Source organism: Rissa tridactyla, chromosome 7, assembly GCF_028500815.1.
Source record: "Rissa tridactyla isolate bRisTri1 chromosome 7, bRisTri1.patW.cur.20221130, whole genome shotgun sequence".
Taxonomy (NCBI): domain Eukaryota; kingdom Metazoa; phylum Chordata; class Aves; order Charadriiformes; family Laridae; genus Rissa; species Rissa tridactyla.
In genome coordinates this window covers 54678268-54693428 of record NC_071472.1, presented here as the reverse complement: position 1 = coordinate 54693428, position 15161 = coordinate 54678268, and the positions used below count along the sequence as shown (strand labels likewise).

At 54.2% G+C, this 15161-nt stretch overlaps 2 protein-coding genes across 11 annotated transcripts in view; both read left to right on the top strand.

Moving 5' to 3' along the window:
* Positions 1-740: 740 nt before the first annotated feature.
* RAD51D (RAD51 paralog D) lies at positions 741-8758 on the top strand. 3 transcript variants are annotated; one of them, XM_054210101.1, is made up of 11 exons: positions 741-775; positions 1122-1257; positions 2321-2382; positions 2540-2658; positions 3387-3468; positions 3578-3712; positions 4141-4236; positions 4423-4513; positions 5380-5450; positions 6323-6490; positions 7178-8758. In XM_054210101.1, the coding sequence occupies exons 2-11, from the start codon at positions 1176-1178 to the stop codon at positions 7259-7261; spliced, it is 990 nt and encodes a 329-aa protein (XP_054066076.1). In that variant the 5' UTR covers positions 741-775; positions 1122-1175; the 3' UTR covers positions 7262-8758. The 3 variants fall into 3 exon arrangements, with proteins under 3 accessions (XP_054066076.1, XP_054066075.1, XP_054066077.1); XM_054210100.1 differs by lacking the exon at positions 741-775 and having other exon boundaries at positions 854-1257; XM_054210102.1 differs by lacking the exons at positions 741-775; positions 6323-6490; positions 7178-8758 and adding an exon at positions 6036-6307 and having other exon boundaries at positions 854-1257.
* Positions 8759-10366: 1608 nt separating this feature from the next.
* The window catches only part of RFFL (ring finger and FYVE like domain containing E3 ubiquitin protein ligase), a 33483-nt gene continuing 28688 nt past the window's right edge, over positions 10367-15161 (top strand). Inside the window, exons 1-2 of one of the 8 annotated variants that reach the window (XM_054208402.1) lie at positions 10367-10520; positions 14522-14598. Coding sequence is in view for 2 of the 8 variants with exons in the window: in XM_054208410.1 (XP_054064385.1) it covers positions 12081-12132 (52 nt within the window). In the remaining 6 variants the exon portion in view is untranslated. Of the gene's footprint in view, positions 10521-11935; positions 12133-14521; positions 14647-15161 lie in introns of those variants that run through there. The other 7 variants (XM_054208406.1, XM_054208405.1, XM_054208403.1 and 4 more) reach the window with 7 other exon arrangements.

Here is a 15161-nt window from a genome sequence, read left to right as displayed (position 1 = left end):
CCAGCTCTGCAGGGGACACCAGTCTGCCCAGTCACACCAGCAGCAGGGCCCAGCTCTGAACACAAGCTGTGCTTTTAAAAGTAAAACAAGGCCCACTCAGAAACACGCAGAGCTGCGTGAGATGAGACCGGAGCAGCCTCACCTCTCTGTTCTCCTTCAGGCCATCTCAACTCCTGAGCCAGCCTGCCCAGGTCACCTCAGCAGCACCATCCACCCCAAAAACCAGCCAGCCCAGGCTCTGCTTCTGTTATTTATAGAGCCTGTGGGGGGGCTGTGGATTGCTGGCACCTGTGCTGCGGGGCATTTAAACCCAGCTGGTCGGGGTGGGGAGCTGCTATAGATAAGGGATCTTCCTTATCTCTTCTGTTTTCTTTCTATTCTGTTGCGTTACTGTCTGTTTTTGCTTCCTTTCTTTAGTTTTGCTGCAGCTCCTGGGTCGGCTCTGCTCCTCCCAGCCCCCCCCCCCGGTGTCCCCGCTGGTTGTGGGGCTGCGCTGCCCGCTGAAGCCCCCAGTGCGCTGCCAGGAGCACCCTTGGGTGCCAGCAGCACCCGGGGACCCCTCTGCTTGCAGAGCCTTTGCTGGCCCCCGCGGGGGGGGGTGGGGTGGGCTGAGGATGGAAAGCCCCGTTCGGTTCCTCTCTAGGGACCGCGGTGGCCCGGAGGGGCGAGCGGTGGCCCCGGGGCTGGAGCCCGGCAGTGCCGCCGCTAGGTGGGAGGGCGAGTACGAGCCCTGGGCGGCTCTTCCGCTGCCTGCAGGAAGCAGGAAGGGCAGCAGGCAGGGGACGGGCAGGGGGTCTCGGGGCAGCGCGGCTTTGGGGTGCCTGGGGGAGCGGGGGCGCACAGGGAGCGCAGGGCGGTGAGGATGGAGGGGGGGGACGGGACACACACACTCCTCCTGCGGCTTTCCCTGCTCACACGAAGGGCTCCGCTAAAGGATGGGGATGCCCTGCCCGCTGTGCCGCGGCTGGCTGCGGGATTTGGGGCTGTTTGGCCCAAGAAGGAGAGCGAGCGCTCGCCGCGACCGCCCATCCCGACGCAGGCCGGGTACCACCTCCCAGCCCGGGCAGCTGCGGGGGCAGGCACGGTCCAGTGCCACATCCCCTCTCCCATCTCCTCCGCAGGTCTCCTCTCCCCTCCCGGCCCCGTGGGGCTCCGTCCTGGGGGTGGCCAGGGACATGGTGGTCCTGCGGGCTGGGCTCTGCCCTGGTCTCAGCGAAGAGATGATCCAGCTTCTCAGGGCGAACGGCATCAGGACGGGTAACGGGGCAGCGGCGGGGTCTCGGCTTGGGGAACATCAATCCCCTGCATGTTTGGAGTGGCACCACGCTCTCCTCCCGTGCAGGGCCCGTCTGCCAGCCTGGGTGGTCTGGGCTGTGGGGCAGCCCCTGGAAAACATCTGCTGCCTTTGTGGTTTTATCCTTCTGGTATCCCTCCCATGTCCTCCTTGCTGGGTGTCTTCTGGGTCCCCCTGGGTGGATATGGTGACTCAGGACTCCCCCATAGGAGCAGGACATGGTAGGGGTCTCTGCAGAGGCTCTTTGAGGGATGATCAATTATGGCTTTTAGAAGGTATTTTGGGAGGGTTGTGCATTTTTTCCCCTCTGAAAATGCCCAAGCTCCTGGCACACTGCACCCTGGGCAAGGCCTGCTCTTGGAGGGGGTGGAAAAGACTTCAGGTGGATTCTTTACTTGCTCTGAGCAACTGGATTTGAGCTGAGGAAAAGACCATTTTATTCTTGTTAAATGGAGTCTGTGAAATCCTGTGGGTGCTGGAGACATGGATGTTCTAATCCTTGTTTTTCCTATAAGAACTGCTTTTTAACATGTTTGTTTGGGGTTTTTTTCCAACCAATAACATACACATCTACCTGAAAAAGTGAATCTTGGAGTAGTTCTTGGGAGCAGAGATGGGGACACTATTTCTTCTAATTTCTGTGGCTTTAGCCCTTCCTCACGTGCCCAGGGCTGGCACTTTGGGTCAGTCACTAGCCCCTGAGACTGGTACACTGGCAGAAGGGGACTCTCTTAGGTGGCCACAGCTTTCAAATGGAGCTGGGCTGTTCTTGGGGAAAACGGGGAGAATTTTTACCAGTTTCTCTCCCTGATTCATTTTGCAATGGGTGGCAGGGCCATCTCAGAGGAAAATCCTCCAGTACTCCATTTTGTGGGGCATCCTTCTTCTCCCCTTGAAGAGTTGGCAGAGGGCACAGACATTTTCCCTGTTGGTGCAGGCAGGTTTTGTCTAAGCTGGTCGTCTCTTTGGTGTTTGTGGTCTGTCTGGGTTTGGCTTCTGAATTCTTGTCCCTCACGTTATTTGCAGTGGTGGACTTTGTGTCATCAGACCTGGAGGACGTTGCCCAGAAGTGTTCCCTGTCTTACAAGGTAAAGGGTGACTCCTAAGTCCTGGTACGTTAATTGGGGAGCTCAGAGCTGCTCATCTCACAACTTGGATGGGCTTGTCTGGGGGGACCTTCTGCAGCAGACGTTGTTGGCCCTGGACTTCCTCAGTCCCGTTTCCAGACATCTCTCTGCCCACCAGGCGCTGGTTGCAGTGAGACGTGTGCTCCTGGCCCAGTTCTCTGCCTTCCCCGCCAACGGAGCAGACCTCTATGAGGAGCTCAAGAGCTCCACGGCCATCCTGCCCACTGGGAGCCCGAGGTGGGTACATCATCTGGCGAGCCAGCAGATTTCCCCAGGGGCGGGCTTGCTGTAAAAGTCCGTGGTTGCCCAGCGCAGGCTTTGAATTTCAATGTGGCGATGCCCTGAGCCGGCTCAGGGGTGTCCAAACCATCCCCAACAACTGCTTTAAAAACTTCCAGCCACGGCCTGGCTCTGCCTTTTGTGAGCAAGAGACGGTTATTCTTCACGTCCTGTGGCTGCAGAGCCAGCTGGTCGGCATCCCTTGAGGGAGTGACGTTGCCGTTGTCGTTGCGCGCCTTTTGGGAGCTGGTTGTGTGTCCCACTTCTACACTGCTACACGCTGCCTTCAGCCTTTCCCTTGAGGGCTCCAGAGAGGAGGGTTGGGGATCTGGGAGGACCGTTGAGTGATGATGATCCAAACTGTCTAGATCAGGCACGGAAATGAGTTACTGTATTGCATCTCCTTACTTCTTCTTTTCCCCCGTCTCCTCGCTGGGTTGTCACAGCGACTGTGCAGAGAGACCCCGGGTACCCAAACCTTGCTCCCAGAACCACAGCTCTTCTCCAGCTCAGGACTATCCTCTCGTATCCTCCACATTGCGGAGCTGTGGTTGCCCACAGTGCGGAGAGAGCCTGGAGCACTTGTCGGCGTATGGGAAGGGGGCTCTAGGGACTGCTGCTTCCCGATGCCTCTGCCATTCTGCCGGAAGATGTGTTGATAATCCCACTTTGTGTTCAACCTGTAGCCTGGACCAGCTGCTGGACTCTGGGCTGTACACGGGGGAGATGACGGAGCTCATGGGAGCGCCGGGCAGCGGGAAGACGCAGGTGAGTGGGATAGAGGAGGGGAGAGGACGGATGGGGTGAAGATGCCTTCAGGCGTGTGAAGCGGAGGGGCCTGGGATGGCTGGCTGATGCTCGGTCCCTGCCTCTCCAGGTGTGCATGGGCATTGTGGCCAGCGTGTCTCTCGGCCTCAAGCAGCACGTCCTGTTTCTCGACTCCACGGGGGGATTTACTGCCTCTCGTCTCTACCAGATGCTTCGAGCCCAGGCGCAGGCCGAGGAAGAGCAGGCAAGTTCCCCTGGAGCTGGCCCTGCTGCTGCTCCTCCACCCATGCTAAAACTGCCTTGGCTCTTGCCTGCGGACAACCTCCAGAGGCTGCTTTTCTCTCCAGCTCCGCCTTTGTCCCCATGGGCTTTTTTGGGTCCAAACTCTTCCTCCCATGGCTGGGTGGGTGTTGCGCTCAGGGACAGACACCGCGCTTTGTTTTTTTTCCTGGGGAGAAGGGGAGGGCTTGCTCCCTGAGCTCAGTCCGCATTGCTGCTTCCATCAGTGCCGTGGGAACAACGGTGTTCACGGGACGGAGGCAAATGGGGAAGAAATAAGGGTCCCTGTCTCCATGGCGTGATACCAGCAAAGAGCTGGTAGCAGCCAGGCAGGAGGAATATGGTGGGTCCTGGAGGGGATGAGGCTGTTGTTGATGCCACTTTGTGCCGCAGCTGGAGGCTCTGCAGCGGATCCAGGTGGTCCGTGTCTTCAACATCTATGAAATGCTGAGCGCCTTGCAGGAGCTGCGGGATCGCCTCTCCCAGCAGGTAGGAGCAAGGCTCCAGGCTTCCTTCCCTTCCCCGGAGCTGCAAGGAAGGCAGCGAGGCTTGTCTGCCTGACAACTGACACCAGATCACCCTGTCCTGGGGACATTTGAACCTCTGTGTAGCTCACGACCTCCGAAACTGCTGGATTTGTTACTCCACCCTGCACATGGTGCCTCCTCCTTTCAGGTCGTGAGCTCCACGGGACCTCTCAAGATGGTGGTGATCGACTCTGTCTCGGCCGTGATTTACCCGCTGCTGGGCGGCAAGCAGTCGGAGGGTGAGCTGCTTCGTTAGGATGTGCAGTGAGGTTCCAGACCTCTCTGCTCCTCCTGAAGAGCATCTTCCTCCCACGTGTGCTGTGCCTGGAACTGGGGCAGGACCGATGGGGGTGCGACTGCTTCCAGCTTTTCCTTTGCAGCTGGATAAAACAGGAGTCTGTTTGCGGTGTTACCGGCAAACGTCCAAGCTGGCTGGGGCTGTGCAAGCTCATGCCGGTGGTCTGAAACCCGTCCAGGGGACAGAGAAGGCACTGAACAGTTTGCTCGCAGAGTAAAACCTCTGCCTACGGTGTCAGAGACACGTGGTGGTCACTGGCACGGTTTGCAAAGCTCCCCTGAGGCTGTTTCTGCCGGAAAGGACCATAAATCAGGAGTGAGGGAGGGGCTTTCCGCTGGCTGGGATGCCAAAGAGGCCCCTCAGACACCTTCGAGAGAGGGTCTTACATGCCTGGGTGGCAGCCAGTGCTGTCACAGGAGGTTCCCCTCACAGCCACGGGCCGTAGGAATGGTGTGAGCTGCAGAGAGGGGTCCTCTACCTGCTAAATGAACCTGGCCGGCTTTGTCTGGAGCTCCTGGTGCTTTTGTAGGGGTTTTTTGGCCTCAGGGCTTCTAAGATGGGAAAGAAGGATGTTGGGACAACTCAGGGGTTGGTCTGTCCATGCCACATCCATTCGGCCGGGGTCCCCTGGAGCGTGCAGGTGCAATGGGTACATTGGGGTGCTGGTAATGGAAATGGGTTGAAGGTGCCCACGAACACCAGCACTGGCACTAAATCTAGTGTTCATGCAAATCCAGCTGTCACTTGCCTCCAAGATGGACTTGGAGGGTCGATGCGCAAACACCCAAATGCTTTGTCCTCCTCCAGGTTTGGCCATCATGATGCAGCTGGCCAGGGAGCTGAAGACACTGGCCAGGGAGTTCAGCCTTGCTGTTGTGGTGAGTGTTGCTGCACCTTGTCCTTCAGGTGCTGGCGTGTGCCGTGGCGAGGAGCCCTGGGGAGCCTTCGGATCCCCTGGGAGGGGGGACCCCATTCCCAGCTGAGCAGGAGCCCTCTGCTCCCCGATGTAGCTCTGCTTCGATGCAGCCCATGGGTGTCTTGTTCTAGTGAGCGTAGCAAGAACAGGGCTGATCTGCTCCCTGCTTTTGTTGCTGTCCCCAGCCAACGAGGCGTTCACTTGATTGAGCAAAGTAGAGTTAAGTTCCAGGCAGATTGAAAGGTTGGTTGTGTTTTTGATGTAACACCATTCTTTTAAGGGGCTTTACTAAGTACCTTCCTATTTAGTTACCTTGGAGGAACTGCAGGGCGTTGCATCGTGCGGAAGGAGCTGGGGACTGGAAGGGGCTCCGCTCTAGTCTTCCCCAGCTCTTGGCCAAGTAATTGCCTTTGCTTCAATGCGCCCAGAGGGGTGGTTGTGACCACAGTTAATGTGTTTGAATTGGGAAGGCCACCACACAAAATGGTGGTCTGCTCAAGCTGGCACTGGAAGGTGTCGAGACAGTCCTGCCCTTTGCTTTGATTAGGGATAGAGTGACAGGGATGGGGTGCCTGGAAGGATGCTTGGAGGCTCCAAGTTAAACTTCACAAGCGGCTTCAGCACCAGGAGCCACTGCAGCTTGCAGATACGAGTGAGCTCCTACCTGAGTACGTGTCTGGGATAGAGGGGATGGCACAGGTGTGCCAGGAAGGAGAAGACAAAAAACTTCACAGAAGTGGCAGGTTGGCCATTATCTCCTGGTGGTCTCTGGTGTTTCATTACACCGAGTGGCACCGCTTTTCCTGGGCACCGATAAGCCTGTTTGTGCCGCAGGTGACTAACCAGGTGACAAGGGACAGCAGCACGGGTGCACTGAAGCCAGCCCTCGGCCGCTCCTGGAGCTTTGTGCCCAGCACCCGGGTGCTGCTGGAGATCAAAGAAGCCGCCTGGGAGAAAGCCACCATGCAGCGCGTCGCTTCCTTAGCGAAGTCACCCCGGCAGGTGAGGCTCCCCGGAGCAGTCCCTCTGGGAATGGAGAAGCGGCTGTGTGACATGGCCTTGGCTTCAGAGCTCCTCCTGGGGGTAGGGCAGGATCACTGGGTGACCCGTGGCAGTGGGAGAGGAGCAAACGCAGCCTGGTTGTGTGCTGTGGAAGAGAAGAGCATCTGTTCCCAACAGCCTGAGCTTGTATTTACGGGCACATTAAGTGAGTGGCACCACTTCCAGTTCAGGTCACTGTGTTCCTCCTGCTCGTCTCCACTCTCCTGGTTGCGTATGGGCAGCGAGGGTCCCGCAGGGCTGGCTCCGACACCTGCAGAGGTGACTTTGGCTTGAATCCTGCCTTCGTTCAGGGCAGCGCTGGCTGAGCCTCCTGGCTCCGAGCCCGCTCTGCTGCCTGATCCAAATGGGACGGTGTGCCGGGCAGTGGAACGCGTCCTGGGTGTGCTAAATAACCGTGTGTCTGGGGATATCTCGGAGCAAGATATTCCTTCTTTACTAAATTGCATTCTCTGTTTGTATCTCCGTGCTCAGCAGACCCAGTCAAAATGAGGGCACCAGCAGAAGGAAACCCTCAAGGGGATGTAACTGGGGATTTTGGGCTCTGGGGCAGGTGGTGGAGGAATGTACAGGTTTGCCTGTGGAGTCCCAGCAGTGTGAGGTTAAGCTCCGCTCTGTTTCTCCTTGCAGCCGACGGGGATACAGGTGGAGCTGGATATTGGATACGGTGATGTGCAGAAGCCAAACCCAGCGACACCCCCACAGGGGCTCTGATGCGGGCGGAAAAGCAAATGTCAAGGTCCAAGAGAGCTGAAAAAAAAAAAAAAAAAAAGCAGGCAAGCACACTGAAGGTTTTACAGACCGCCTCCGAGTCCTGCAGCCCCAGGAAGCACCAACGTGAAGAAGCTCTTGCTCTTCTGCGCTGGGGAGAAAATGAGCGTGGGGTTCCCTGGAGACACCCCCTGGAGTGGGCAGCACGACAGCCGCGTCCTCTCCTCTGCTGCAGGCTTGTCTTCAGCCAGCAGCGCCAGCCCTGTCCTAAGGTGTTGGCTTGGCACCAGGGGGCACAACCCTGCACAAACCCGTGACTCCTCGTGGTGGGATTGTTCCCCGCCCCCAGAGCTCTGGTCCCGGAGCTCTGATTGTCCTTGCGCAGCCCACAGTGGTCTCGGGTTAGAAATAACAAAGAAGATGTTGCACACTGCTGTGTTTCTTCAGAGCTGGAATTCGATAATGGCGACTGCTGTTAACTTAATTAAAAGTTTGAGGTTTAGTCCCTAGCAGGACTGGGGTGGGACAGGCTGTTGATGAGAAGGGACATAATCGGATGCTTGATCTGACCTTATCCCCAGAGTAACACCAGACCCTGTAGGGAACGGCTGGTATTTTTGGGGCACTGCTGTGTCAAGAATTGCTGTTAACTGATGAAGGTTATAATCTGGCTCAGCTGGGGCAGATGAGTCTGACTGACACCAGCTGGCTCTGCCTGATGCTCAAGGACCTACTCAATTGCATGTGTTTAAATAGTTTTAAAATAATCTCTCCTTGCTCTAGTGCTTTCCAGCTGCTCTCGCTTGCTCTGGGCAACCTCCTGGGGGCTTGTGCAGTGCCGGGGAGGAGATGGGAGGCTGGGATGGAGCATGGCCTCTCCTCGTGATCCCAGATATCTCAGACACCCTCATCTTCTGCTTAATAAGAAACCTCTTGGCAGGTGAGCTGAGTTAGAGGGTTGCACCTCCGAAGCTGCTGATGTAGATTGTGGGGGCTGGGACTCATCAGGGCGTGCTCGTTAAATTAATAACACAGCAGTGCAGCTCTTGGAGCCTTCTAAGGCTGTTGCTGGGCAAAGAGGAGTCTGATTTGGCAGAGAGGCCTCTGGTTTAGCCAGAACTTGGGAGCTAATTTCTCCAGAGTAGACATAATACCGTACAGCCCTGTAAGCCTGAGCAATAGCTGCTGGAGGGAAGGGGCAGCTGAAAAGGGGTATGTGAGCACATATTTTGGTTTCTTAAGGGATGGTGCCAGGTCCTGGTACAGACTTTTGGTTTGCACATCTGTCAGAGCCGTGCTTCCTGCGAAACTGAGCTCTGGGTGCTGCCGGGGCTGTGATTTACCTCCTCCATTGCGGCCACCCAGCCCCTGCGGCCCCGGGGCTGTGGAAGGGCTGCGCTCCCAGCGGGTCCTGCCCGAGGAGGGGAACGTGCCAAAGCAACGCGAGCTGTACCATTGAACAGTTTTCAGTGGAAATAAATGTCTTTTAAAGTTGTTGTATTTCCTTGCGTTTCTGGGCTTTCCAAGCTTGGGAAGGGGAGTTTGGCCCCAGGGATTGCAGCCCGGCTGGCTGGAGCAAGGAGGAGGATGGGTTTTGCTGTCTGCCGGAGACCCATGCTGATGTGGCTGGTCCTTACAAGCAGAAAATTGAGCTTGTTACGTCTCCTGAAGCTGTGAATAAATAGCTGGTACACACAAATTTCAACCAAAACTGTGCGCTACTATTTTATCTCTCTGCCTGAGGTTCCGTAGGCAACGCGAAGCTTTTGTGGGGGCGTAGAGCAGGGGAAAGAGAAACCTCTTTTAGGTATATTTGAATCAAGGGAGGTTTCTCAGTGTCTCCTTCCCCTGGCTAGCGGGAGGGTAAGAAGGGGAACAGCCCGCTTTGAACCCTGTACCAGCCTCGGCGTGAGACCAGCCGCGCGCCCAGTGAGCATCTTCACTGTGGCCTGCAGGCAATGACAGCAGGGACTCTGCTCTGGCACTTAGTCACTGGGGAGCAGTCATGGGACGGTGATTCAACGGGGATGGTACCAGTTGGTCGGGAAGAGACCAGGGAAAGGCGGCGACGTGGGGGCTGTGCTCCTCCAAAGCTAAATGTCCCAGGCTGTCGGGCATAGCCGTGACCTGGGGGGATTTTTTGTCTTTGGCAATCAGCTAATTGCAGCTGTGGGAGTCTGATGCCCTCTTGGGAAACAGTCGGGGAGGACAGCGTGGTACGGGGCACGGCTGAGCTTTGTGGCAGCTCCTGGCTTTGCCGCCAAGGTAGGCAGCGTGCGTGCAAGGTGACGGCGACGTCCTGAATTTCTGGCTGCGTTGCCGCAGGGAAGGAGTTGCTGTGAGTGCCGGTTATTGCCTGGTGTGGGGACAGCAGAAGGGTTCAGGCTACGGGAATCTATTACCTGATCTGGAAAAACTTGCCTTACTCAAGCTGATTTGCCCTAAATTTGCATAGTAAAATTAGGCTGAAAAGAGTTTCTGACCTAAATATCCTAATTCAGCTTTTCTCCTCCGTGCTGAGACAGGCACTTCTGTGACCCTGTGAGACAGGGCCTGGCTGTGCCGGTGCGCACAGGGACGTCCCCTCTCCCCGCTCCTTCCCATCGCCTAAATCTGCTGGAAAACTGCAGGAAAGGCCCGGAGCGGGGTGATAAAACCAATCCCAGGGCAAACAGGGCCCCCCTCGCTCCGAGCAGTGGGGATGCCTTTGGTCACTGAGAGCTTATTTGCCCTTGATGGGTATAAAATACATATATAAGCGTGTGCTTATAGGTACCGTGTGTAAACATGTCTGTATGGGGATGTGTGTACGTGACTCTGTGTATATATATATATGGGTGTACCTGTACGTGTGTCTATATATATAGGTTCACCTGCATATATACATATGCTTCCCGTACAATGCATCTAAGCCCCATGCACACAGCAGGACGCCCTCTGAAGCCCACGGGACCCCTCAGTCACACCCACTCCCCCCGCTGCCCGGCCCGGGTCTCGAACCCGCGGTCTTAGGAGCCGCCGTGCCCCGCTGCCCCCTGGGCCGGCTGAGGGCGCCAGAGAGTCCGCCGGGCCGCTGGGGGCGGGCCGCTGCCGCCCAGCTGGCCGCTCTGTGGCCGCCGCTCTGGCCGCCCTCTCTGTGGCTGGCGGCCGCGGCGGTGGGCAGTTGCCATAGCGCCGCCGCCGCGCTGAGGGCGGAGGGCTGGGGCTGACCCGGTGCCCGGCCCCGCCGTCCGCTCCGGGTCGGGGCTGCCGAAAGAGGCAGGTGAGGCGGTTGGGGGGCTGCCTGCGTTTGGCGGGGGGGGGGGGGGGCTGCTGGGGCTTTGGGGGAGTGGGGCCGGGGGTGCCGGGGTTTGGGGCCGGGGGTTGAGGCCTTCGCGGGGCTGGCGTGGTTTGGTGGGGGTCAGGCCTTCGGGGGGCTGGCAGGGTTTGGGGGCGCTGTGGGGCAGTGAGGGGGCTGGCAGGGCTTGGGGGGGTTGTGGAGTAGTGAGGGGGCTGACAGGGCTTGGGGGAGCAGTCAGGGGGCTAGCAGGGTTTGGGGGGGTTTTGGGGCGGTGAGGGTGGCTGTGGGGCAGTGAGGGGGCTGGCATGGCTTGGGGGGGTGTGGGGCAGTGAGGGGGCTGGCTGGATTTGGGGGGGTGAGGGGGCTGGAAGGGCTTGGGGGTGTATAGGACAGTGAGGGGGCTGGCAGGGTTTGGGGGGTTGCAGAGCAGTGAGGGGGCTAGAAGGGTTTGGGGGGCTGTGGGGCAGTGAGGGGGCTGGCAAGGTTTGGGGGACTGTGGGGCAGTGAGGGGGCTGGCAAGGTTTGGGGGGCAGTGAGGGGGCTGGAAAGGCTTGGGGGGGTGTGGGTTAGTGAGGGGGCTGTCTGGATTTGGGGGGGCTGTGGGGCAGTGAGGGGGCTGGAAAGGCTTGGGGGGGTGTGGGTTAGTGAGGGGGCTGTCTGGATTTGGGGGGGCTGTGGGGCACTGAGGGGGCTGGCAGGGTTTGCGGGGGGGAGGCATGGGGCAGGAGGGGGCTGCCAGGGCTTGGTGGGTGCATGGGGCAAGGAGATGGGGCTGCTCGGGCCAGGGCCGGTAGGGGACAGGGGAGGGCTGGAAGGGGCCTGCGAGCACCTGGATTTTAGTTCTGGGGGGAGCGCTCGCAGGGTTTCCCTAACAGGGCGGGTGGGACTCAGATACAGCCTCTTTTCTCTGGTTTAGAAAGTGGTGTTCATAAACTCTTTCCTTTTCTGAGTTCTGCTCCCAAAGGCGCTATGAGGTTCGGTAGGTTATTATGCTGGAAATGCTACGGGAACTGAGGAATTCTGGATAAGCGCCAGCCTTCTGTACAGCTCTTTGCTTAAATTGTTGTCTCTCTGCATTTTAGCATGTCTGAGGCACTCGTTGGCTTAGTACGGTCGCAGCGTACCTGGGGTGATGCTTCCTTAGTAGCAAGGACCCAAGTTATTTTCTTAATGAGGAAGAAAATATCTTTCTGCTCAAAATCGGGGGTGTGTGGCAAAGTGAAAGCTATGAAAGTCCTTCCTTTGCCACAGGAGGTAAAAGGAGTTAAAAAAGCACTCAACTGTTCTTCAGAACAGTTTGTTCCTGTAAACTGGGCAAGGTGTTTCCGGTGGAGAAAGTGTTGACATATTGTCAAATCGATTTCTTACCGGTGTTTCAGCGTGAGATTGCAGGTTAATAAACGTAAACTCTCATCAGTGAGAACATGCACGTGGTCCGCTCTGAGCCTTCACAGAGCAGGGACTTGGCAAAACAGCTCAGGATGAATGCGCTCAATGTTATGATGACCGTATGATAAATAAGCTATTGCACTTGATAGCTGCATGTGTTTTCAAACACTGCAAGGATGGCCGGGCTTACTTAGATACTGTAGAGGTAAGTATAATATTAAAGTGTAGATAGGAATGTTTTAGTTTTATGGTTCTCTGATTCAGATAGGTACAGGGTAATGTTTAATTTGCTGAGACATAAAACGGTTTTGTTTATGTGTTTTGTTTGAGCTCACTTCCTCCTCTCTGACACAGAACGTATCTTCCATGGGTAGCACAGGAAGTCTTGGACCTTGCTTTTGGAGAACTGTTTTATGGCAGAGTAGGAACCTGTGGCAGTTTTCTGTTCTTTCTAATGTGACTGGAATTGGTAAAGAACTTACTGCGTTTACAAAATGCTTTTTTAGTTCTCCATTTCATTCGGATGGGGAATGACAGGTGCATTATAAGCTGGCATTTTCTGTGTGTTTGCATTGTAGTGGGCTGTATTTCAAAACTTTGAAGATAAATGATGGTTAAGGCAGATATGTGATTACATAAACAAACAAACAAAAAAAGTATTTACCCTTTGTGATCATTTCCACTGCTCCCTTGTTCTTCTCGAGCTGAGAAGTGGAACACAAAGCTGTGAGCTTTAAACGTTGTTTTTTATGAATTCCAGATCCTTGCATTTACCTACCACCACCCATCAAATACTGTTATCCCCGTAACACATTTTGTGTTCACAGTGATGGGGAGGGGGGATCTTGTATTCAGTCTTTGTAAACATAGTTGCTTTTGTTAGAACAATTGGGTCTAATGAAACAAAACCATTTACTTTGGCTGTTATTCCATTATGGGCAATTCTCTCAGCTCGCCTGAAGCCCGGTGCAGTTTCCCGCTGCCGCACTCTCCGGTTTGCATGTCCCCTCGGCTGGTAGCAATTGAACTTTTAATTAAAAGCTGATTGCCTTGACATTGGTGTTCATGGGTTAAGGCTTAATTGCTCAAGATTTTGCTGTATTGGATTAGTTTTAAAGCCATCATTTAAATACTGTGTTAATACTGTGTTTAATTGTAGGGTAGAAAAAGTAGGCTGACTTTCAGTGAGGCTTAGTCTTTCTCGTTGGCAGGTACATGTGATTGGGCTCTTGGGAGTCAACTGAAAATGAGAGCTGAATGCAATGCTCTGCAATGAGAGTGCAAAGCAGTGAGATATGTGAATTATATTTTGGGGTTGGTGGTCACTAGTTGCATTTATGACTGAAATCTATCTCTTTTCTCTGGGCCTTCAGTTTTCTCTTTATTGTGGTTGACTTCAGTATGGCCTTGTGTTGGTTTTAAAATTGTGTAATTTTCAGTTGTTGTTATGCAACTTTGTACCATGATTTATTGTTTATAACAACTTAGAGAGATTGTAAACTCTTCAATCAGGCTGGAGCGCAATTTGAGCTGAATCTCCAGGGCTATATATAGAAGGGTTATTAAAACTTGTGCTTTAGACTTTGAACCAGCTTTTGCATGCTGGAAGGGTGTAAGCAGATTTTCACGCGGTCGTCGCGCGTGGTGGTGCTCTGTCTGCGTGCCTGCCTCTGACTCGCCCAGACCTGCGCTGGGGGCAGGCTATAGAGCCGTGGGTCAGACCCCGTACTGCAGCTTTGGGTCCTCACATCTAGCCAGGAAAAATGCTGTCCTTATCTAGCGCTTGTTGGTTTCACTGTAATACAGGGAGGAAAAATTGTGCTTAATTAGGTTTAGGCTTCCTTCCCCATCCTTTATAGAAAGAGTGTGTTTTCAGATAGGATATCTCAGTGTCTCTTCTCTACAGCCTTTGACCAGTCCTGAGGGTCACACAGCCTGATCCAAAGATAAGAAATTACAAAGTATCTTGAGCCAAATACTTGGTGCTTAATAAAACACTTTGCTAGTGGAAGGATAATGTGAGATGCAGATAATTGTGTGCACATGTCCTTTTTTTGGCCACAAGTGTGTGTGAACTGCTGCTGACCAGGGAAAGAGGACCTTCTGGTACTTGGTAGTAAAAACCGAGGGGACTTCTCTATAGTCTGAGCTCTGACTCCAAGCGTAGCATGGCTTTAAATTACTGGAATATTGCTAGCAGTCTGGTGTGGGCTAAATACTCGAGTATTGATCTAACTTCTTGGGGAAGCGTTACGATCTGTGCTGTGGTAAGGCCTGTGCTGCTGCGATGACACTGCTATTTATCTGCTCTGCACTTAAACGTGTTCACCTGGTGCAAATGTTTCTCCAGCCCTCCCCTCACTGCCCACTTCCATTGCGCAACCCCAGCCAGTCTCCTGCTCCCCAAAGTAATTCTAGTCATTAGTCTTGATAGAACCTATCTTTGTCTCCCCATATCAAGCTTGTTTTCCTCCGCTTCCCAGGGACGGTCATTACAAGAAGCCAGAAATTAGTACTTTGAACTTAGACCAGCTGGCATTCAGGGAGCACGGAACGCTTTGCAGGGATGAATAAGTGTAATCTGTATTTCACAGGTGGGGAGAATCGCATCACTGCTGAATTGATGTCAGAAACAGAACATCTGCATGCCAAGTCTTCTAACCACCTGATGGTACGTCCCTCCAAAGTTGATTGTTCAGTCTTCAAAGAACATCTCAAGGTTCAAAAATTACAGTTTTCTTTAAGAAACTGAGTATGACTGTCAGATCAAGAATTCAAATTTTGTATTAGTTTCTTTCTGCCTTCTCAGCCAGTTTCCTGAGAACTGAGACAGCTTACTCTAACCTCTGAAAGCCCTTTGTGGCTTTTTAAATTTAATGTTCCCATAAGGGACTTTCTTTAAAAAGATTTGTTGCTTTCTGAGACACTGTTTTTTCTTCTCAGCGTCTGTAAAATCAACGAATTCTTCACATTAATTGCTTTGAGGTTTTCACTTTACTCCGAAATATTAATTAGGCTTCTTTCTCTCACGCCCTCTGGCTTCTCTGCCAAATAGTCTTGGAATAGGAATTTCCACGTTGTATTTCAGTATAGACTAAAATATTAATTTAACATCAGGGGGTTTTTTATGCTGCCACCCTTTCATTTATATTCAGAAGGTTGTAGGATATGCCTGTAAGAATATATTTAAGCAGCATATGCTTTGAATCTTTTAGTTTAGCCTCTAGACTGATG

What these genes read in the sequence shown, in the direction of transcription:
- RAD51D (XM_054210100.1), top strand. Translation starts at nt 936, where the DNA reads ATGGGGATGCCCTGCCCGCTGTGCCGCGGCTGGCTGCGGGATTTGGGG. An exon ending in CTGCCCACTGGGAGCCCGAG is followed by an intron (nt 2,659 to 3,386) that starts GTGGGTACATCA and finishes TTCAACCTGTAG; the next exon opens with CCTGGACCAGCTGCTGGACT. An exon ending in TAGCGAAGTCACCCCGGCAG is followed by an intron (nt 6,491 to 7,177) that starts GTGAGGCTCCCC and finishes TTCTCCTTGCAG; the next exon opens with CCGACGGGGATACAGGTGGA.